The sequence below is a fragment of the Ruditapes philippinarum genome, unplaced genomic scaffold (genome assembly GCF_026571515.1).
Source record: "Ruditapes philippinarum isolate M1 unplaced genomic scaffold, ASM2657151v2 ctg16727_1_1_1_1, whole genome shotgun sequence".
Lineage (NCBI taxonomy): Eukaryota > Metazoa > Mollusca > Bivalvia > Venerida > Veneridae > Ruditapes > Ruditapes philippinarum.
In genome coordinates this window covers 1-25,629 of record NW_026858401.1, presented here as the reverse complement: position 1 = coordinate 25,629, position 25,629 = coordinate 1, and the positions used below count along the sequence as shown (strand labels likewise).

At 30.8% G+C, this 25,629-nt stretch overlaps 1 protein-coding gene across 1 annotated transcript; it reads right to left on the bottom strand.

Annotated features, from left to right (window-relative positions):
* Positions 1-192: 192 nt before the first annotated feature.
* On the bottom strand, positions 193-24,745 carry LOC132753079 (hemicentin-1-like; the record flags this gene model as incomplete). Its single annotated transcript, XM_060743489.1, has 9 exons — positions 193-586; positions 913-946; positions 3,272-3,454; positions 4,100-4,402; positions 4,901-5,188; positions 5,402-5,677; positions 6,228-6,515; positions 20,218-20,289; positions 24,434-24,745. Coding segments are annotated over 9 exons (1,922 nt in total), but the record flags the coding sequence as incomplete, so codon positions are not given.
* Between the last annotated feature and the right edge of the window lie 884 nt (positions 24,746-25,629).

Here is a 25,629-nt window from a genome sequence, read left to right as displayed (position 1 = left end):
ACTTGCGACTTTTTAACAGCAACGGATTTAATAAATATAAGATGAAAATATAAGAAAAGTCATTTATTGTTGTCAATTTGAGCTGAATTATCCACTATTTGTGTTATAATGTATCACAGTACGTCTGTGTTAAATTTTTCCAAATTTACAAAAAAAGCAAAAAAAAACAAACAAACAAAACACACACACACACACCCAAAACAACAATCGCATATCAGTCTTAAATGTCATACGCATAGTCTATGCATATAAATGCAACGTTAATAGTTATGCTTTATATAGTAATGGTATCAATTTCTTTTGGTTTAAACATATTTTTATTCAAGGTAATATATACATGTTAATAATTTACAATTTAAGCAGAAAGGAATTGGACCGAGAGCTACAATAGCTCATGGTTGTCATCTCCTTAATTAGTTATCAATTTCTTTTGATAGCCTCGTACACATTATTTCCTTTATCCCGTGAAAAGTCATCCAGATCTGTATACTGTGTTTTACTTGGATCGTCTTCAAAAGTAGCTTTACTTTCAACGCGTTGATGTACGTCCTGGTAGTTTGATGAACTGTTCATATTGACGTATGTTCTAGAAAATCAAAAATATGCCGGAAAATATTTTTCTACAGGAAGGGGGCATATTTAAATTAAGTACACAAAACAAATACAACAAAAGGTGCATATTTTTAATCATTTCAAATAATAGTGCAATAGTTTTAATCAATCAAATGATATATTTGGTGATAACATTTAAAGAATTATCTTCTATTATGAAAAAGGCATGTATCTTATCCGTTATCGTTATTATACAATGTTTTACATTTCCTATATCAATTGATATAAAAAAATAAATGAAAAAATAAATAAATGAATAGATAAATAAATAAAAAAGAAAAACAACAAAAAACTACTTACGTTTGTCCCTGTAATTCATTGCCATTGTCTATGCCTTAAAAACAAAACAGTTTCTATTAAACAGATTTTGCTATTAAGGTTATGTTCTCTATAATTTCAACATATTTGAAAGGTTACCCATTTTCATCTATATAAAATGCACTACTTGTTTGAGCACTTGTTATAATATACATTAATTACTAAAAATAGATCTTACAAAAGCGACTAGCGATAGATATATCCCCAAATGTCATGCTTTTGTCGAGCATTATCATTTGCATATGCACGAGGACGTGCTTATAGAACGGGACGAACGATGGACTTCATAGACACGAGGGCTTCTGCAAATGTAAATGCCCGAACAAAAAAAAGATCAAAAAAGTATGCGCTCCGCGTTTCGTTCTCTACTTTTCATTTTAAGTGTCGGTTTTTAAGTTCCAGTGATATGCCATGTCGCATTTTCTTTTGATAATTTGGTACCAGACAAACTCTTGCAGTCACAATCTTAGTAACGTGCAACAACGACTCTTCCAACAACGAATTTATCCAACATAATTTACAACAGAATTATACAAAGCTAGGACTATCACTAAATGTGATTTATACCCCCGCAAGACTGCTTCGGAAATGAGGTTACTAGAAACAAAACACCTTGTAAAAAATAATGATTGAGTTATGGTTGTTACCATTAATTTTCAAGGTATGCATTGGGCAATAAAAAGTAACAAAGGGCAAACACTCTTAAATATGTCAAGAAAGAGTTATGGTTTCTGTGCACTGCGCTTCATCTCAATATACTTGACCAGTGTATGAAATTTTATTAAATTCCAACCAGTAGTTTTCAAGTTATGCTCTGGACAAGAAAAAAACAATGGAAAAGTAACAAAAGGCATTAACTCTATTATTACTCTGGATAGAGTTATTATTCATTTGCACTGTACTTTTTCTTACAATGCTTGACCATTGTATGAAGTTGTTTTGAATTCCATCCAATACTTTTCAAGTAATGCTCCGGACAAGTAATAAAGGGCAATAACTGTGTAATGAGTCAAGATGGAGTTATGATTCCAGTGTACTGCACATCCTCTCAATGTGCTTGATCATTATATGTAGTTGTTTTGAATTTCAACTATAAGTCTTCAAGTTATGCTTCGGACAAAAAAGCAATGGAACAAATATCAAAGGGCAGTAACTCTGTAATTAGTCAAAATTGAGTTATGGTTCTTGTGCACTTCACTCACTTCCTCTTAATGTTCTTCACCCTTGTATGAAGTTAAATTGAATTCCAAACATTAGTCTTCAAGTTATGGTCCGAACAAATGAAAGCAATGGAAAAGTTACAATGGACACTAACTCTTTAATTACTGTAGATAGAGTTATGGTTCTTGTCCACTGCACTTTTCCTTTATGTGTCTGACCACTGTATGAAGTTGTTTTCAATTCCTACCAGTAGTTTACAAGCTATGCTCCGGACAATGAAAAGTAACAAAGGACAATAACTCTGTAATTAGTGAAGAGTTATGTTTCTTGTGCACTGCACTTCCTCTTAATGTTCTTGACCATTGTTTGAAGTTGTATTGAATTTCAAGTATTAGTCTTTAAGTTATGCTCCGGACAAGGAAAATGCAACGAACTGCTGGACCGACCGACCAACCACCGGGTAACTCCTATATACCCAGGGGTATAAAAAGTAGCTTTTTTAAGTTTTATCATATAGTTTCATCTATCAGCTATATATAGTGGATATTGAATGAATGTAGATTTTATACTAAATTTATTGAAGGAGTTGAATAAAATCATAGTATGCGAGCCTCTGGCGAGCATAAAATTGTTTATTCAACGAATTCAATAAATTAAGTATTAATCCTACACGAATATACTATGCTATTTATCACATATATAAAATAAGAATGACAAATTGTTAAAAAGGTGTATTTTTTCAATGACATGCCTAGGTGTAACAGTAGCATTTGTGCTTTAACGCTATGTATATATATCGTACAAAAGACATCACGTCATATTGGTGAAATAAAAAATTCGTATTTTCATATTCCGTATTTGATTGTAAAATCATATTTTCTGTATTCTCACTGGTGTCTTGCCGGACTACTTTTTCTAAATTCAGCCAATACACAAAATGTAAGGGGAATACTTTCATAGTGTAATATCAAATAGAATTATGTATATTATAAACATAATTTCTTTTTTCTCTGAATACAAGATTTATGTTCAACTTGTCATAACGCCACTCATGAAATATTTATTTTCATACCACTCGATGAAAATAAATCAGGTATTAATAGGAAAAACTGGAATATTATCTATATATTGTAAATTTTCAATTAATACCGCATAGTTATTTGTTATACATGTTGCTTACCTATATTTTTCATCATCAAAGTGCTACTTCGATTTTTACTGAAGGAGACATTCCGTTTCCATAGAACGGTTATTGAAGTTGCGTAAATTGTGAGGATAAGAGAAACTGTTCCTAAAACTATACCAATTGTCAGTGTATCACCATCTTTACAATCCTCTTTTCTTACTTGTTGTGAAGCCGGTTCTGCAATGGTTAAGTACGTTTGTAAATTACGTTTGGGCAACAGATTATTACATACTGAACGAGTTAAAACCGTAATTATGATTTCCAGTGTGTTTGTAGCTGTTCTGTTTTTTTTGTATTTGTCTTGTCATTTGACACGTGTGTAATAGCTTAACTTCTTAATATCGAATAATCTCGTCAAATGTTAAACTATAGTGATACTGGTTTCAGTTCTCATTTTATATCGATCTACATTTTATGATCTCATTTCTAACATTTTTCATTTGCAACATATCAATAACAGACCTACACGTATTTTCCAGAAACAGTTTTTCTATTCATTGCATTTATTTGCCAATTGATTGTTTCACCAATTGTATTTACTTTATATGAATCTGCAGTGTCTTCTTTGTAAATAGTCTGTGTTACTCTAAGTTTCGACACATTTTAGATTTTCTATGTCAATGGTAAAAAATATGGCAGTAAGCATATATTGTTGTTAATTATAATATTGTTTTTCAATAAAATCAATTTTATTTTGATGTATCTATTTATATCATTTAAATGGCTAGGACATACGATTTAAACATAAATTAGCAGTGTCTAGTGTTGCCTGTTCAAACATTTTTCAAATATAATACCATCAGAGTTTTTAAAAAAACTTACCTTGTTGTAAGAGAGAAAAATATTGATTATAAGTCCCAATACTGTTCATTGTAGTAACACGATATTGTCCGTAATCATTCTGGGAAACGCTAAATATTGTGAGATTTGTCTCTAACCCCGAAGAAGAAATATGAAAATCTTCATTTGTTAAAATTTGTAACCATCTTGTTTCTCTAAAATTGTACCAAGCAAACCCTTTTGGACCAGGCTCTGGATGCGCAAGAGCCTGAAATGTCAATGTGACAGGTGCGTTCAGTGTAACTGTGAGCTTTTCTTGAATTTTCCGTACTGGGCGTGGTGAACCTATATTATCAAAATAAAGTGTTGAAATGTTAATAAAACTGATAATTTGCAAAAGTTGTTACGAAATAGACACACAGCTTAACAAGGGTAAGTGGGACGGGGGAGGCTCCACGATCAGGTTTAAAACACGTAGAAGTAGTTTCTTGTTGATACCTCTTGTAGTTTCAGAATGTCCCGGACAAAGTTCAAAGGTTAAAAAAAGACAACTCCAAATTTAGGCAAGGCAGCGTTACGGTTCTTATGCACTGCGCGTCAATCAATATGATCTATCTACCTAAGTTTTATATTGACACCTTATGTGTACCCGGAAAATGTTTAAAGTATAAAAATGAAAAAAAGGTAATAACTACAAAATAGGCACATCATAGTTACAGTTATAATGCAGGACAGATTAAATTAAGTACCATAAACTAATGACGTAACAAAGTTTATGCGGTAAAGAATTTCTTTCAATTCATTTGACATTATATCAAATACATCTATAAAATAAAGACTTACAGTTAACAAACATTGATACATTTCCGCTTGATGTATTCATATTCCTATTTCTCACTTCACATATATATTCACCGCTATCATAACAATTTACTGTCTTGTGGATAAATTTCAAAGAGCTGGCATTTTGCTCCTCTTTTAAGATTTGTCCATGATGAGTTATTTTGATGTTTTCAGCAGGATCTCCACTGACAGTACATGTAAATATTATGCCAACTTCAAGCTCGTCCACGGTAACAATTGTCGTATTGATATGACTTCCAATGTAGAAAAATTTCAAAAACGTTTGTTCTAAAATGAATTCACAAAATTAAGTTATCTTAACATTTCCATATTTCGCAATATATATCATTATCACATCTAATGTTTAATAAGATTCTGTTATGCAATTGTTTATGTTGTTTAACTGTTTTAACCATTTTACACGTGTTAATTAAATGAGTTAATACCTTAATAATTACACTTAAAATAAATATCAGGGAAACCGAAACATAATAAATTTACCTTTTATATTAATCGTTACAACAATATCTGCAGATTTCACATAAATTGAATCATCATTATTTTTAGCTTCGCATCTATAATCTCCTGTCATATATTTGTCAACTGCTCCGATATACATTACAGCACCTGTTGTATTCATCCTTAAACCACTTGTAACATTAACACATGTGTAGGAGCATCCAGGATAACATTCTGCCTTACATTGTATAATCAGAGACTTTCCTTCTAACACATCATATGGTGATGTTATGTTTAAGCTGACTGTATCTGGTCCATCTAAAAGCATTAAAATGATTTACCCTCGTAACTGACTAAAAGCTTTTTACAAGGTTATAAGGTACTCAAAACTAATACTACATACTCTAATAGAAATCCGTAATTGTATATCAAAATCTGTAATACGGAATCGTTCGTTAAACAAACAATGCAAGCATTCTTTTTCAAAATTCGAGGTACAATGAATCATATACATAATTATATATTTGTGTTCTAATAATCAAAGTCTTCAATAAGTCGTTTTCTTTCTTTGTGCGGTAAAAGAGTCCTTAAAGAAAGTCCAAAACCGCAAAATTGAAAATGTTACAGGCTCGGTTTGATCGAGCCTGTTAATGGACACCGTCCCTAGCACCGGCTAATATAGTATTCAACATACACGTATGTTATGGTGAAATTCTGTTTTTGAACCCTTATCCAACATCCACCCCATAACAGAGGCTGTTTTTTTATTCAATCTCCTTTTAACGCATATTAGTATCTAAAGAACGGATTTCTGTTATATACTTACAGATAATATATATTAATAAAATCATGTTGATAATATACTTACATCTAACATTGACGAGAGTTTGTATTGTTGTTGTTGGAGATGAAATTTTTTCAGGATTTTGTGCTATACAAGTGTACAATCCAGCATCTTCACGTTGTAGTTCTCCTACAGATAAAACACTTGTACTGCTGGCTGTGGTTGTCTGCCCTTGTCTTGTCTTATTCCATGTGTATGTGCAATCAGGATAGCAGTTAGCAGAACACGTGATATCATTTAGACTCTGTCCTTCATTTTTGGTGTAATTTTGTGGTGATGGTGATAATTTAGTTGATGACTGGTATGGTCCATCTGAAAATCAAATAAACATATGAAAACCTGACAATAACTAAGGACATCATAAGGTTAGAAAAAGTTCATGTTAAATCAGATGTATTCATAGTGCATCTATCATCATTATTCGGTGTTAAGCTATAACAAAAAAGGTAAATGTTTTTTTGTTTTTTTTTTGCATACCATATTCTTATAACAGAAAGAGCTTATTGTACCTACGTCCTAGTAAACTACTTATTATAATCAAATAATATATGAGAAAAACTAAGCCAATATTATTGTGTATTAAGAAGGAACAAATCGATGTTAAACAACTATTAATTAAAGTGAAAAGAAGGACAGTAGAATAGTATAGTATGTATAGTATGGTATGGTATGGTATGGTATGGTATAAAATAATATAATATTGTAATAATAATGTCATAAATACTGCTGTTATATTGATATTGATAAACAATATCATGAATACTGCTTTTATATTGAAGTTAATGGACAATGCCATGAATACTGCTATTATATTGAAGTTATTAGACAATGTCATGAATACTGCTATTATACTTAAAGCTGCACGCCTCCAGATGAGCCAAAATAACTCAAGAATATCAATATTGAGCAAAATGTACTAACATTATCAGAAAGTTAAAAACATTCAAGATCCAAGTTAAATTTTTCATGTTATGTGCGGTTTAAGACTGTTTTTGCGGTATTTTGTCGCCATAATTCTACTGCGTTACTAACGCAGTAAGGGCTGTTTTTACATATGTTGACCACATTTTGGTAATTTTCTTGGATTGTAAGTGCCGGATTGCAATATGTAAATTACTTTATTTGTTTACCTCACAATATTTTACTTTTAAATTCTTTTTTTAAAATTTTCATGAAAACTGACATTAATCGGCGTGCTGCTTTAAGCTAATAGAAAACGCCATGAATACTGCTATTATATTGAAGTTATTAGACACTGTCAAAGATACTGCTATTATATTGAAGTTTATAGACAATGACATAAATACTGTTATCATATTTAAGATAATAGACAATGTCATGAATACTGCTATTATATTGAAGTAAGTAGACAACGTCGTGAATACTGAATACTGCAAGTGTATTGAAGTTTGTAGACAATATCATGACATTCCATACTGCTATTTTATATTGAGGTTAATAGACAATGCCAAGAATACAGCTATTTTATTGAAGTTAATAGACAATGTCATGAATACTGCTATTTCATTGATGTAAAAAGACAATGTCATGGATACTGCTTTTTTATTAAAGTTAATAGACAAAGTCATGTAAAATTCTGTTAAATTTAAGTTAATAAACAATGTCAGGTTATTGCTTTAAAATTAAAATTAAAGATATACTATGCACAAATATGCTTTTTAATGATATTAATACTTAGCGCATTATATATGCGGTGTCAAATGTTGGCGTTTTTTAAAGTGTTTTGAATTGGCGGGGTCATAAATTGGCGCAAACGCTTTTAGACCGCCAAATTAAAACACTTGTTGGCATAAATATGGGGTCATGAATTGGCGATTACAAATAAAGAATAAAAAAAATAAATAAAAATAACACCGGTCTCGCAGTAGTTGACTGTCCTCGTTTATTTTACGGCATACGGTATACCTATTCTTGGTCACCTTTATCTTTACATCGTGCTAATTCTGAACGATTTTAATAAAAACATGAACTATTTTTGTTATTATTTGTATCGTGATTTATTTAAGTCTTATCTTAAGGCAGAGTTTCAATCATTTTACGGTGATGAAATTCAAAAACGGTTAGCTGCTGGGACGGATTTGTCAGATATAAAAATTGACCTGCGGACTTCTGTTGTGAAACCATTGCATGCACAATGGCTGGTCAAGGCTGTTTCTAAACTAGCCACAAAGCCCGACATCATTGCCGAGTCTTTCTCTAAGGCAGGACTATAAATTTTGTTAAGTAATTAAATGTACAAAGTGTAACATGATTCCATATCTGATTTTTATATGACATTTAGATTTGTTTCTCGTCGTGTGATCATCTTCGTAATAAATACAGTATATAGATATATAATTAAATGAGTTTCGTACCAAGACTTAAAAATAAACAAATTGTTTTCAGCTTACTTGTAATGTTTATTTTTATTACAAATAATCAAGGGAGATTACTCGGACAAACCAAAGCTATTTTACCATGAGTTGTCTACCTTTCAAAGAATAATAACGATGATCTAAAATGGCGGTGCTTTAAATTGGCGTTGTTTTGAATTGGCGCTTCTGACCCTGACCGCCAATATAGCCAAATATAAACCCCCGCCAAAATAAGTACTTATACAGTAATTGATACACAATTCTCTTTGTATGTATAAAATAAACATGTTTTGACTTCATTTTAAGTAGATATGTTATGTTTTGAACTCGACACACTATTGGTGGTCACAGTATGAATATATAGTGTCATTAAAAAAACTGACGGATTTTTTAAGAAAAAACAAACAAACTTCACTTGACTTGTGATAGGGAATGCAGCTTCCCATACATAGTCTATTCATTATTTTATTCAAACTAAATATATTTAGTAAGAATTTCATGGATTTCAATACATTTCTTAGATAAAAATATTTAACCTAAAGATGAGCATAGTATATCTTTAATAGACAAGCTCAGAAAAACTGCTATTGACAATGCCATAAATACTGCTATCATATTGAAGTTAATAGACAATGTCATGAATAATGCTATCATATTGAAGTTAATAGACAATGCCATAAATACTGCTATTATATTAAAGATAATAGACATTTCCATAATAAATGTTATTATATTGAAGTGAATAGACAGTGCCATGAATACTGCTATTACATTGAAGTTCGTAAACAATGTGATAATACTGCTATTATCTTGAAGTAAATAGACAATGTCATGAATACCGCTTTTATATTGAGTTTAATTGACAATGCAAAAAATACTGCTTTTATATTGAGTTTAATAGACAATACCATGCATACTGTTATGTTATTGAAGTTAAAATACACGGCTATTATATTATAATTAATATACAATGTCATGAATACTGCTATTTTATTGAAGTAAATAGACAATGTCATGAATACTGCTATTATCTTGAGGGTAATAGACAATGTCATGATTACTGTAATTATATTGAACTTAATAGACAATGCCATGAATACTGCTATTATACTAAAATTAATGGAAAATGCAATTAATACTACTATTATATTCAAGTAAATAGACTATGTCATAATTACTGCTATTATATTATATATAATAGACAATGTCATGAATACTGCTTTTACATTGAAGTAAATAGACAATGTCATGAATACTGCTATTTTATTGAAGTTAATAGACACAATCATAAATACTGCTATTTTATTGAAGTTAATAGACAATGTAATCAATATTGCTATCATATTGAAATTAGTAGACAATATCATGAATACTGCTATTGACAATGCCATGAAAACTGCTATCATATTGAAGTTAATGGAAATGTCATGAATACTGCTATTTTATTGACGTTAATAGACAATGTCATAATACTGCTATCATATTGAAGTTAATGGACAATGTCATGAATACTGCTATTAATTTGAAGTTAATATATAATGTAATAAATACTGCTCTCACATTGAAGTTAATACACTATGCCATAAATACTACTTTTATTTTGAACTTAATAGACAATGTCATGTATACTGCCATTATATCGGTGTTAATAGAAAATGTCATGAACACTGCTTTTATACTAAAATTAATGGAAAATGCAATAAATACTGCTATTAAATTGAAGTGAATAGACAATGTCATAATTACTGCTATTATATTATAGATAATAGACAATGTCATGAATAATGCTATTACATTGAAGTTAGTAGACAATGTCGTAATACTGCAATCATATTAAAGTTAATAGACAATGTCATGAATACTGCATTTATATTGAGTTTAATATACAATGCCATGAAAACTGCTATTATATTGAAGTAAGTAGACAATGTAATGAATACTTAAAACTACAATTGTATTGAAGTTTGTCGACAATATCATGAATACAGCTATTATATTGAAGTTAGTAAACTATGTCGAAATACTTCTATCATATTGAAGTTAATAGACAATGTCATGAATACTGCTACTATATTGAGTTTAATAAACAATGCCATGAATACTGCTATGTTATTGAAGTTAAAAGACAATGTCATCAATACGGCTATTACATTGAAGTTAATAGACAATGTCATGAATACTGCTATTTTATTCACGTTTATAGACAATGTCATAATACTGCTATTATATTGAAGATAATGGACAGTGACATGAATTCTGCTATTTTATCAAAGTTAATAGACAATGTCATAAATACTGCTATCACATTGAAGTTAATAGACAATGCCATGAATACTGCTTTTATACTGAACATAATAGACAATGTCATGAATACTGCTATTATATCGGTGTTAACAGACAATGTCATGAATACTGCTATTATACTAAAATTAATTGAAAATGCAATGAATACTGCTTTTATTTTGAAGTAAATAGACAATGTCATAATAACTGCTATTATATTATAGATAATAGACAATTTTTTGAATACTGCTATTAAATTGAAGTAAGTAGACAATGTAAAGAATACTGAATTCTGCAATTGTTTTGAAGATTGTCGACAATATCATGAATACTGCTATTACATTAAAGTTAGAAGACAATGTCGTAATACTGCTATCATATTGAAGTTAATAGACAATGTCTCGAATACTGCATTTATATTGAGTTTAATATACAAGGCCATGAATACTGCTATTATATTGAAGTAAGTAGATAATGTAATGAATATTTAAAACTGCAATTGTATGGAAGTTTGTCGACAATATCATGAATACTGCTATTATATTGAAGTAAGTAGACTATGTCGTAATACTTCTATCATATTGAAGTAAATAGACAATGTCATGAATACTGCTACTAAATTGAGTTTAATAGACAATGCCATGAATACTGCTATGATATTGAAGTTAAAAGACAGTGTAAGAATACTGCTATTACATTGAAGTTCATAGACAATGTCATGAATACAGCTATTTTATTGAAGTTAATAGACAATGTCATGAATACTGCTATTTTATTGAAGTTAATAGACAATGTAATCAATATTGCTATTATATTGAAATTAATACACAATGTCATGAATACTGCTATTTTATTGACGTTAATAGACAATGTCATGAATACAGCTATTTTATTGAAGTTAATAGACAATGTCATGAATACTGCTATTTTATTGAAGTTAATAGACAATGTAATCAATATTGCTATTATATTGAAATTAATACACAATGTCATGAATACTGCTATTTTATTGACGTTAATAGACAATGTCATAATACTGCTATTATATTGAAGATAATGGACAGTGACATGAATTCTGCTATTTTATTGAAGGTAGCACACAATGTCATGAATACTGCTATTATTTTGAAGTTAATAGACAATATCATAAATACTGCTATTGACAATGTCACGAATACTGCTATTACATTGAAGTTAATAGACAATGCCATGAATACTGCTTTTATATTGAACTTAATAGACAATGTCATGAATACTGCTATTATATCGGTGTTAATAGATAGTGTCATGAATACTGCTATTATACTAAAATTAATGGAAAATGCAATGAATACTGCTATTATATTGAAGTGAATAGACAATGTCATAATACTGCTATGATATTGAAGTTAATAGACAATGTCATAATTACTGCTATTATATTATAGATAATAGACAATACCATGAATGCTGCTATTAAATTGAAGTGAACCATGTTCAACCAACCAACACCATTCACAGACCCCCTGAATATACCTCTACTGAGAGACCACACTTCCAAAGGAAGACCGTGTTATACGTTGAATAAAAGTGAAAAAGAGAAGTTATTATAGTTATAAACTTGTACAGTATACTACAGAATTGTTTGTGTGTGTATTTGAGTTTTTTTATATCCAAAATGAAAGAAACGAATTGCTCCCCGCCCTTTATTTTCGGATAAAATATTTTCATTGGTCATGTGAAAACTTTACACCAATGAAAATACTCTGTACGTTAATACAGGTGAAAACACTCTGCTTTACCTGTTACTTGCATTACCATTAGGAATTTGACAAATCGGAATACGGTTCGTGATAGTTTCATATGCTGTATTGATTGAACAGTTTTTGCAAATAATTATAAAGAGGATATTTGATTGTTTGTGTGTAAGATGAAATTTTATTTCATCTTGTGATCTTTAAAAACAGTATTACCGATTGACTCGGCCCGAGAACTGGATGTTTAGTCAAATTTCTCAAAAATACAAGAGTCTTGAGCTAAAAAATTAAGAATCACCGTTAAATGGTGATGACTTTATTTATTTTATTTAAAAAAGAATGAATGAATGCTTCTTTATATAAGATAAACAAAAAATTCTAGTTGCAAAAAAAAATCTCACACAATCCGACCTTATTGCTGTTACTTAAGGCGATCAGGCCTTGAGTAATACATGTATAAGTGGCCGCCATTTTTAAAAGTTGTGTATTTCACGGGAAGAAAATAACTGTGTTTGATTCAGAGGAATATCATTGGATATGCTAGTCAAAGAAAACTTATTTGAGGACTGCTACAGACAGTTAACGGAATTAATAATTGTTGTCATATGTGTAAACATTCAAAAAACAAACGGCTAGGCATTTGGAAAACAGGGACGTTTTGAAAGGCTGTCTTACGAATGCTAGGTTGTTTACTTTTTCTTTGAGCTGATGACTGTCTTTTTTCAAGTTTTTTTTTCATATTGCATAAGGCAGAAATTGCTCAAAAGATCCTTAAATATCCCAAAATGTCATCAAGAGCAGTTTTTGCGTTTGGAGAGAAGTGAAATAAATTTGAGGCACCAAATGGGGGGAAATCTTTGAAAAGTAGTCTCGTCATTGAAAAGTGTAAAATTATATTTTGGTAATTTTGAGTGTGAAATTACCAAATATCATTTTTATAGATTAATTAGGTAACCACTTAAAAGCATAAAATAAATAATTTTATCAAGTTTATATGCGCAATACAAAAACAATCATTCATTTCGAATAAACTGCCGTTCAGTCGGGCAATTTTCACAATAAACCGCTGTCGACTTACACTTGCGGCGACTTGGAGATTTACGTATCTTCTTGTAAATTGAAATGATTGTATTGACAGCTTTATATCCTTTAAAGGTTATCAATTCCCTTCCATTTGATACATTGGTGAAAACTTGATTTAAATTTAAAGCATATACCACATTTAAAACATATTTCAAAAGAAAATTACACACACCGTCATGTAATATTGAGTTCGAGAATAAAAGGATGGGACATAACTTCTTAAAATTTGAAAAAAAAAAGAATAAAGAAATATGATGTTGTATCAGTAATGGAGAACAAATTATTGAAACTAATTCGGTAAACGTACAATATCTAATATTTTTACCATTAATATAACGGAAATCATTCAACACCAATGGTCAATACATCTCGGGAAAGAAATAGTGGACCTAGACGGTTAATATTCTTTGTGATTTTACTTCTTAGAATTCGAAATAGTAAATGAGATTTACACTTTTCAAACATATGCATACTGCATCTTATAACATTATTTTACTCTTGAGTCAAGGTACGTCCTATATTTGAATAGACAAAATTTGATAAAATTAAGATTCATTAAGAGGGCTTAATACCATAAAGAATAGCCCCGTGACTTCGAAATAGTTTACATAAATATGAAGATTCCGGATTAAAAGTGATCCACATTACAAACCGCCTTTCAGTAAGAGATGCATTTTTATTCAAACAAATATCAAGAATTCATAGTATTTTGACGATCATGTCATGGATACCAATATGCTTTAGTTTAATCATTGTATATTATGTAGTCATATCTTTATTATGAATACAAATTGACCTTTAAACCATACTGAGTGAGTTGAGTAAATAACATATTTATGTGTGCGTTAGACATGAGTCATATGATGAAACGTTGATTATATGCCACTATCACATTTAAAATTACGTTAAATAACTATATGCGGACAACTAAAATTATTTGCATCTTGTAGTTTCACAGCGCAGCATCGGCCATTAACAGACGATTTATTGCATTAAAATAATATATCTCTTCGCTGTTTATGCTTATAATTACAAAATTAGTCAACACAATTTTATTATTGTTTCCGGATCATACTGGTTATTTCTTCCGTGACTCACCACTCCTGTTGATTCTCTATTTTTAAAAGGAGTATTCGTTTGTGATATGTCTCGTAATTTAAGCTATGACAAGGATTGGGATGAAATCCAGTAGTACTTTACATTAGATCAAAGTGGTGCAAGCAATTCTTTATATGATATAAAATAAATTGATTCTGACGATTAAACCACGCAATGAATAAATTATAATTTATTCAAAACATTAGCTATTTGCAAACATATGAATACATGTAATGTTTGAATCTGTTTTCTATTCTCAGAACAGGACATGACACGTTTTCTTAAATTTTAGTGTCGGATTTAAATCATCACACAGAATATATTATGTTAACGAAATATACAAGCCGTTTTCACTTTGCATTTGTCATAAAAACATAAACGAAAAATAATGAAATACCATGTATTCTACACAACAATTTGTCATTTTGCACAAGACTTAAACCAAAAGCAATGGTACCAGTTCTGCATGAACAATCTTCAATACGTTTCCTTATAGTGGCATACATTTTGCATTTCTGTATGTAAATAAACATATATAGAAAATGGACAAATGTTTATGTATAAGAATAAGAATGCAATCAACACACATGGATTGTAACATTCAGATATTAAACGTGTTATCAAGATACATTACACTTTTTTGCGGATTTTTCCCGCATCGATAATATTTTGTGCCAATCTGCATTCCTTTTTTATGCTTAAGGTGGAAGTCATACCCGATATTGATATGTGATTTTTTGTTTGGCGACCCAATCTGCATTTTAACTACCATTTTTTTTACAAGCTATGTACACCGAGTTCACAATAATGTATTAATATAGAAAGTTTTACGAGTCATATGATGTGAGAACATTTAACTAAACCAATTCTGATAAAATAAGAAGAAAAGAATATATATCTATCGAATTGTATCCTCACTTTTTCTTCTATCTATTCATTATTAGCTGCAGTGTCAATCCCTTTAGTAGCCGCATGTCATGTTTTACAAATTCCAAGCTAATGATTTTTGAATTTCGTTCAAAGACAAGCGACATCTGTATTGCTAGTACTCTCTGACCATTTATTACAACAATTTAATATGTAACCCATGCTGGAAAATGATCAGGCACTCAGCTCATCTCTCTAATCGTTAAGTTCTTTTCCCCTCTTTCAACTGATATCTATACTGGACTTTCCATTTTGGTTACATTTATTTTCTTATAGAATCAGGACACCAACTGTAAACAACAGATCATACCTAGAGCATTAATTTAGTGAATAAATATAAGTCTAGCGACTAGTGACAATTACAATAAGGCCAGGCTTATGCGATTGTCTAAGCAAAATAAATAACTCCAAATACTCTGTGGAAATATTGTCCGTAATTATTATGTGTATAACAACTATTTTAATTTCATTTATTGTTATCTTCAGATGCGAGAAAAATTTTCCCGAGGAATTTGTGAGAATTTTCCTGAGAAGCCTAATATAATATGTGCAGAGAATACACACATTTGCAACCAATGAATAACGAAAATCTCGCACAAGATATCATGCAAGTACACAGAAACAATAAAGCATCTTATTATTGCAAATAATATCGTCTGAATTCCTTTGTATCGTGTGTCTGTAACTAACAGTTCATCGTCTCAGCAGATAGAACGAAGTCAAATATATGAAAATTAACAATATACAAAAATTCGTATTTTGTTCAAACTTCTAACTTAATAATCAACACTCCTTCGATGCTCACCGTTTGTTGTGAAATTAATACCTCATTTTTTCTATAACAGTGTCAATAACATATCTATAAAACAAACATTAAAATGATGGGGACATATCAAACTTTGAGCACCATATGCAAACAGACACTAATCTGTTCACATACTAGAGTCTTCATATATTTACAGTTCCGTATGAACAGTGGACTAGAATATTAATGTTTTGTATAGTACATGTTATTAATTATATAAATGCGGATCTAGGCACTCGCAGTTTAACAAAACATTGAATGATTCGTATTTTGTTAATATTTATGTGCTACATATGATATTCGGATTGTTCTACTTATAGGTGAGAATTGACATCTTATATGTATATCAACAGAAGTTTATAACGTCTAATTGTTTCTCTTAGATAATATAAAGATGATTTATTCCAATATTGAATGGCAACGTTTCATCTACCGTTATATTAAAAACTCGACAATATCCCTCTCCATATTAATACACATGTATAACAGTATCTTATCTTCAATGCATGTCTATTCAAATCCACTTTAAGTTCGAATAATTAGAATTATTACAAAAGTACAGATGATAGCATGTCTAGATATTGTAACAGTCCGTAAATTTATTCTAGTGTACTACACTGAGGCTTAAAATAATCCAGGTCTTGATCACCCATAACAAGCACGCCTATAATCATTTTTTTATATCCTCAAGGATTATGTGCCGAGTACCTACACTATACGATTTTGTAATTACGCATAATACTTAACTAATAGATTTTATTTACAGTCAATATTCAGATTTATCATGGAATTATACCCTAAACTTTTAACTTCTTGTAGAAAGATATGATCCTTTATATACTCTAATTCAACATTATTAACTTGCTCTACTTTGATTTTACAAATCCAGTGAATACGTTCAAAAACAATATGAACCAATCCAGCACAACTCATTACTAGCAAATTCCAATATACAAGACACTTTTGACATACACTTATCTTGCACGCCCTTACGGCCACGATTACTGGTGTAAAATGATTGTCATAACTTAACGATCATCCATTATAAGATTTTCTCAAAGTACTTTCAATTTTCGATGCAATGCATATACCGTTGCGGAGTTACAATGTCTCACAAACATACTCTATATATTTCAATGAGATAACTCCCAAGGAAAAAGTCGCATCTTTTAACTGTCTCTATCGCTTGACCAGATTGTGTAGAGAGAGCAAAAAAAAAGTCGTATACATATCAGGAGAAAATCCAAAACCTCCGTGTTATACAATATGTGTTTTTTTTTCAACTTACACTATATATCTATATGGTCTGTTACATCAACTCATCGAACATCAGGACGAATAAAAATAATTATTAAAATAAAAATCTAGAAAATAAGACTTATCGTAGCCATTGTAACAATACAATTACTTTAATATTATAGTGCTTGAAGTTCCAAGAACTTGAACACTCAATAGAAAAACTCATTCTGAGAGATTCCCATTATTAATCCTAACTAGAACACTACTTAAAATGACGTGAAACTTATAATGTTGGTCCTTAAGATATATTCATTATTATAGTGATCGAGAGCTATCTATTTATATTATATATAATATATATAGTTATCCTAACTTGCTTAGGGACTAAAAAAACAACGTTTTCAACTTAATATGTGTGTCTCTCGATTCCACGCCCTATTTCATTTATATATAAGAGTTTATTTGGCCCTTAATATTGCTAAACATTATATTAAGTGACGAATATAATAATTTACTGTGATATATAATGTGACTTATACTACAGTTAAATTTTCATCTGTTCGACACACAAAACCATTTTCAATGAATCTAGAAAAAAAGGCAGGCTGCTGTGTTGAATAGCGTATTTTTAAAAAATGGATATCTCAGGAGGTATTATACTGATTATATAATACAGGTTATGTCGCACACGGAATTCATGATATAGAATAGGTGATAGTGAAGCTTAATATTTACGAAAAAACAATACATATGAAAATATATCAACTTAATCTAACTTCAATTAACAATCTGTAGTGGTTGATTGAGTACAATTTACATCATTTCTCAGCAGCACACGTACATTTTCCACCTCAGGTTGACTTTGTTAATGACCAGGTTAAGGACTGGCTCAGAATACACTATTGAATTTCTGGTCCCAGATCGAAACTATTGTCAGTTCCCTCCCACACCCAGCTCTACCAATGACCACATCCAGCCTGGCTCTTGATGACAGCAATCTGCTCCACATTATTCTCTTATGTCACGCATATTGACACTCATTTGGATATCTTGAAAAGAAATATTTTTCCTTCCGAGTCACCTGTAGAGAACTTGTTAGTCATATCAAACATTGTTACTGTTCTTATTCCTAACACAGTGGTTTTGAGTGTATTAAGTATTTGTACTAGTTGTATATAATAATACACTATAAGATAAACATCGCTTTCGTATTATTCAAAGAAGTTAAAAACCATATACGAAATATTAATTTTGTAATAGACTGACCCCGTGACGCCACCAATGAATTAAATATAAAGTGAGAGTACAAATATTAAGATATATTCTATTTAATATACACCCGATTGCATTACAATAAAATAAAACTTCCGGCTATTACCTTTCCTTGATAATATATATTTAATCCTATACATTCACATATTTCATAAACGCTTTTTGTATTTAGAGGAAAAATCTTCACGTACTAAGGCCTATATAATTGATAATGACGATCAGTATCCGTAAACATTTAGCCAGAATATGCCGAAGGCTGAGGCCCAGTTCGGTGTTCGGGCTTACAATTAGATTATCCTCGTTTAACACGCTGCCCTAAATTTATTGAAGCCTGCCCCCCAAATGTTTATAGTTTGTGAATGAATGGAACCGCCTGCATTTCCCTTTCCCAAGTGGTAATACTATGAGATAATGTTCCAATACCCAAAGAAGAAAAAGTCCACGAACTTACCATGTACTAAATCTTCACATTCTATATTTGCAACTTACTATATGTTATTTTATTATCCAGTGCTCACGAAGCCGCCGTTGTTGTAAAAAAAAAGTCCCCTTTGCATTAAATTCAACATACCGGTAAAAACATACCACAATTTAAAAGGAATAAAACACCGTGAATCGCCTAAGATATATAATTCTACCAAAGTAAATGTTGTTCCATTTAATATCTATCGATAACTTAATCAATATTGAGTACATCAAAAATCCATTCGAGGGCCACATGAATAATGGTACCTTGGTTTTGTGGTAGATACAGCTGCACCATCTGAGCTAGTTTCCACAATCTGTAAGTATATGTCAGCACAAGCTTCAGAAGGATATGTCTTTCACTTAAATTGTGTTTTTCTTTCTTTATCTTCTGGTGAAAGAATATCAATGTATTCTTTGGTTTCAGACATTAACTTCACGTATAATAACTTTTCCTTTGTCTCTATATCTATATATCTATCTTTTTGTATTATCTTTTAACAATACAGCCTTTAAAAATCATTTTGGAAGAATTCCTATCACATTCCCTTTATGCTTGTTATCTTATATCTATATTTTGATGGGCCATGATAAATTGTCAAGGTTGGTTAAGTCAGGCATTTGGGTCTAAAACTAGCCAATCTTCACTTCATACAGGGCGCAAGGAACTCCATTTAGCTCATTTAAAGAATAAATCTCTTGGCTAGCTTTAATGATAAAATACCACTTACCTCGTTCAACGTTGGGATCACATCCAGAAGACAACTCTAATAGCTGGCCAAGCCAGCGCTGATGGTCAAAATCTATAAAAACATGTTTAATACAAATACAAAGGTTTTACACAAACTCTGAACAATGACAAACGGGACAATTTTCTTTTTTCTATAACTCTTTTCAAAGCTTGATTGGAAACAAATTGACATGCCTCTGCGACCAGGTGTTATGATTAAAAAACATTTCTTTAAAATGCAAGGTTCATTTCATCAAATCTAAATTCAGTCAGCGTATTAAATAATGTTCATTCTATTATGTGTTCCGCTTCTATACATATTAAGTGCGTTTAAAAATGAAAATAGATTAACATATCAGCGAGAATAGAAAGTAACCTATATATATAACATATCACACATCTAGAGAGATATAAAAGAGTTGTTTATCTACATGTATATACTGTTATGAAAACAAATTTATATCAAAATATACTATGATTTTTAATATTCAAAATAAATTATATTTTCGTTCAACCTAGATCATTTATAAGAACTCATGAATACTTCTTAAGTCCTACGCATTTCAGTTATTCACAACGGACGAAGCCATTATAGCCCAAATCACGTCCTTTAATGCTAAGGTATGCAACTAGTCGACAACATTGATGCTAATTAATTTAATAAAAACATCTCACAACCATTTTTATTGGACTTATTGATCTGATTACTTATTGCCTGAACCCACGCAGTGTTAAGACGGTGTGCGGGTGGGACTCTATTCCGAATGCACTGTATCTTCTTACTTTAGTCTTTCATCTGTTAAACATAATAAAAATCATACAAATGGCAAGATAACACGAAAAGGACACAATTATCGATCATAAATCAATAAAACATTTTAGCTATGCTCATCCAAACCAAACTTGATCATACTATTCAACACCAAGTTCCAAAAAATAACTCACGCAATACTTTACATGCCATTGTCAGTCCTCACAAAATTTCAACCCCATAATTAGATCTCTTGTGCTGTAACATCTGTATGTTCCTCAGCGCGATGATTGCTCACTCTGAGTTCTCCAGTTTAATAAGACTCAGAGCTTAACTTAACAAGTGTTTTCCTGTTTTGCTGCTTTAGTTTGTCTGTAAAATCTATACAAAGTAATTTGTTGATACAAAATATAATAAGTTAAGCTTATGAATTAAAGACTTTACATTATCATCTTCTACTATCATAAGCAACTATGAAATTTACTTATGGAACTAAAACAAAAATTAATTCTGGAATACCAAACAACAACAAGAAATATTACAATATTATTTGAATAAAAAACACAGTAGTTATAGTAAATTATCTAGTAATTAATCAGATTACTAAGTTTAAGATAGTGATATTCCGCGTCCTTTGCTCAATAACTTTATATGTAGCAACAAACCTGAATTACCTATACCCACTATGCTATGCAAAAATGAACATAGCGTAAAGCGTAGTGTCACAATAAAAGTGTACTTGCTTTATGAATTCCTTTCACCAGTGCTTGACGTAGAAAAACAAAAATATCTCTTAAAGAATATTTTCACACAGGCCCATGTGTTAGGAATGGGAATATATACATTAATATTGTCCGAATGGGTTTTCAATGAGATTCCGTTGCTAATTTAGTATAAACAACATTTAATTTCTCTTTATAATTAATACTTCATACTTCATTAAGTTGTACGATTGGACACTTCTCTTACTTGATGTTCACTGAGCTGATGTTTGACTTATAGTTATTGAAAAAAAATTAAAACTTAAGTCCCTACCCCGCTTCATTTAAAGAATGCGTAAAAACAATTCAGCACCATGATGTCGAACTCAGATGGCATGTGATACCGGAAAGGTATCAATTCAACGCTTGGCTGAGATCATCTTCTAGTTAATAGTTTAGAGTCCTAATAAGAAGCTGTTATTTGCATACATACGTTATGTGCAATTAGGTTTTATTTCTCTGACTCGTTATATGTCAACATTCATTATTAGAATACATTATAGTAACTATCAAATAGTCAATCGCCGTTTAACTCCTTCCTTCATCAACATATTATCATACACTAACAACAACGAACAGCATTCATCAATGACACATCGATTCGTAAGTAGTAATATGATTTCAGTTTAAGTCCACTCAGTGACTGTTTTGTCAAAATATTTGTCTTAATTTTTGGACATTATATATAGACATTGATCTACACATACGCACATATCTGTTTTCTAGGTCCACCCCTACACCTGTGGGTATAGAAGTCTGGTTGGTATATATTATAAAGTTTCGCCTGTGATAACCTACTTTTGCGTAAGCAGCGTCTGTCTCCGAGTCCACGTCAGGTCTTTAGTATTGCCGCTTAATCATAAAGTTATAGTGGTCTTGCAAAATATGTACAGGATTATTTTTGATATTATGTATGTATAATGAGTGACATTTGACGATTGTCGCTCTGTCACGAGTCGGGCAAGTCAATGCAATGAGAGTTAAATGCTTCCTTTGATTTAGTCTGGATAGGAAAAATTGTTTCGATCTTGTGTCGCTGCAAAATGCAGACAACTCTCCACACGACTAAAAGCCTAGAAACATATCATGAAAACTTGGAGAGTTTTATTTATTACACACCGCGCAACAAACGTTTTTGATACCTTCACAATGACGTTGTTAACTAACATAAATAGAACTTAACTATTATTTATACGTCCTGATCTTGCCCCTGTAAATAATAATCAAATCAAAATCTGTTATATAATCATAGATAAACAACGATTTATTGAATATTTTACAAAAATTATTTCCTTCACACTGCAAACCAGATGTATAATTTTACATTGGTGCGCACGAGAGGAGATTGTTATGAATGGCGTTCTGTTCACTCCACATTTATAAAAAACTTGCTCCTTAAACGTTAAGTTATGCCTAAAACCATCAATGGTCATTTTCAAAAATGACGATTGTTCCCGCATTTTTCGGCTGATGAGTGTGCCATATTCGAAACCGAATATATCACACGTGTGCCATATTCGGTCCGTGACATGTACGGTCGCGACAATGCTGCACTTATATACGAAGTTAAATAGTATAGAATCTGACAGAATTCCAAAAAAAACAGATGTGTGTTCCCTTGTCAAGTTTCAGTCATGAAACTGGAATATTATTTTGATAAATATTTGTGATTTGTTTAAGAACAAGGGCCTATCGCAAACTTAACATGTACAAAAACTTTTCTCTCGGTAAGAATAACAAAAGAATTGTTACAACAAATATAGAAAATTGACAAGGGTATTTCGTTTCTTTAATTATAGTGTCAAGTGTGCTTCCATGCACAAATAAGAACCAGTAACAAGAATGAAAATGTATTGACAATCCTACCTCAAGTCTAATATAAATTAAATCAAAATGTCTAGGTTCAATGATTGCAAAACAAATGGATGAATGAAATATTCTATCGCAAACTGTTTAAACTTCAAATAGAATGTATAACTTTGTTTGTTGTATAGGTGTAAGTGAAAAGTAATGTACTTAAATACCAAATGCGAATGAATCACTTTCTGTTTGTTTGTATTGTTTAAGTAACATACGATATACTAACAATAGACATAAAAAGAGCATGTATCACTTCTGTTTGCTGTATAGTAAAAGCGACATAGGATATACTCACAAAAGACATCAAGTGAGAATGTATCACTTCTGTTTGTTTTATAGTATAAGTGACATAGGATATACTTTCATTAAACATCAAATGAGAATGTATCACTTCTGTTTGTTGTATAATAAACATAAGATGTACTTATAATAGACATTTAATGTGAATGAAACATTCTGTTTATTGTTTAGAAGAAGAATGGCCATAACAAATACTTACAACAAACATCAACTCAGAATTACGTAGATAATGAATCACGTTTGTTTGCTGTATAGTATAAGTGACATAAGATATCCTTACAATAGATATCAAATGAGAATGTATCACTTCTGTTTGTTGTATATTAATATAAGTGACATAAGATAAACTGACAATAAACATCAAATGAGAATGTATCACTTCTATTTGTTGTATAATATAAGTGACAAATAAACATCAAATGAGAATGTATCACTTCATTGTGTTGTATAGTATAAGTGACATAAGATAAACTTACAATTAACATCAAACGAGAATGTATCACTTCTGTTTGTTGTATAATATAAGTGACATAAGATATACTTACAATAAACATCAAATGAGAAAGTATCACTTCTGCTAGATGAATATCCGCCAGTGACATCTTCTGTAGCTGAACATGTAAACTGTTTATTTGCATCCTCTTGTACAATGTTGTTTACAGTAAGTTTATTCTTACTAGGAGTGTATGTATATTTGGCGCCACCTGGATTGTCTGTGTTGTCAACTTTCCAGGAGTATGTCAGACTGAGACTGTGGTTACTGGGTGTGGTTGTTGATGTACTACTACATGTTAACGTTACACTCTCTCCTACTGATGGTGTTTTATTAACTGATACTGTGGGCTTTCTTGGTGTTCCTTAAATTAATATGATCCAATATAACAACTGTGTACTCTATTAGAATCATCCAAAGATAGAAATATATCTTACATTAAGGTATAACTGTAGATAAAAAATGATAAATTAAATAATCAAAGCATTATTTTAGTTCTGGCCTTTAGTTTAAGACCTACATGTACAGTTACATAAGAAATGGCGCATGACACACAATAATATGCAGTATTATTACACTTTACGCAACTTGATATAAATAAAAGTCTAAAAGAAATAAGAAAAACTCATTTCTTGTGTTTTTGAAAATAAACTTTCATGCTTTAAATGAGTACAAACAGCTACACAACTAAGATTCTATTTCTCCTCTTTATTTTAAACTAAGATCATTATTCTTACATTAAAACTAAACAAAGCTTTGTTATAAAAGCTATGAATGGATTTATTTTAAATAATTGTATTCCATATATAAATAAGGATCAGAAGAATGTTCATTTTGATATTAACTATGGGACTACATGTAAATAAATACATTCAGCTATAAATAATTGTGGAAAAATCGAAACATCATTCAAGAGCTATGAAAAAGATTATTAAGTTGAAATAACAGACGTTCGGTGTTACTGCAGCTTTTTATACTGCTATCGCTTCATCTACTTCTACTACTGCTAAAACTGATACTGATTCTGCTGCTTCTGCTTCTGCTGGATGCACTATTCCAAGAACCACTGCTTTAACTACTGGTGCAACAACTGATACACTTCTCCTCCTACAATAACTGCTGCTACCGCCAGAAAGACAGCCGATACTACTTCTGTTTTACTATTGATTCATTCTAATGCTCCCGCTTTTAATACCCTTTTTCCCACTGCTACTGATGCTTCTACTATTACTCTGCACTGTAATGCTG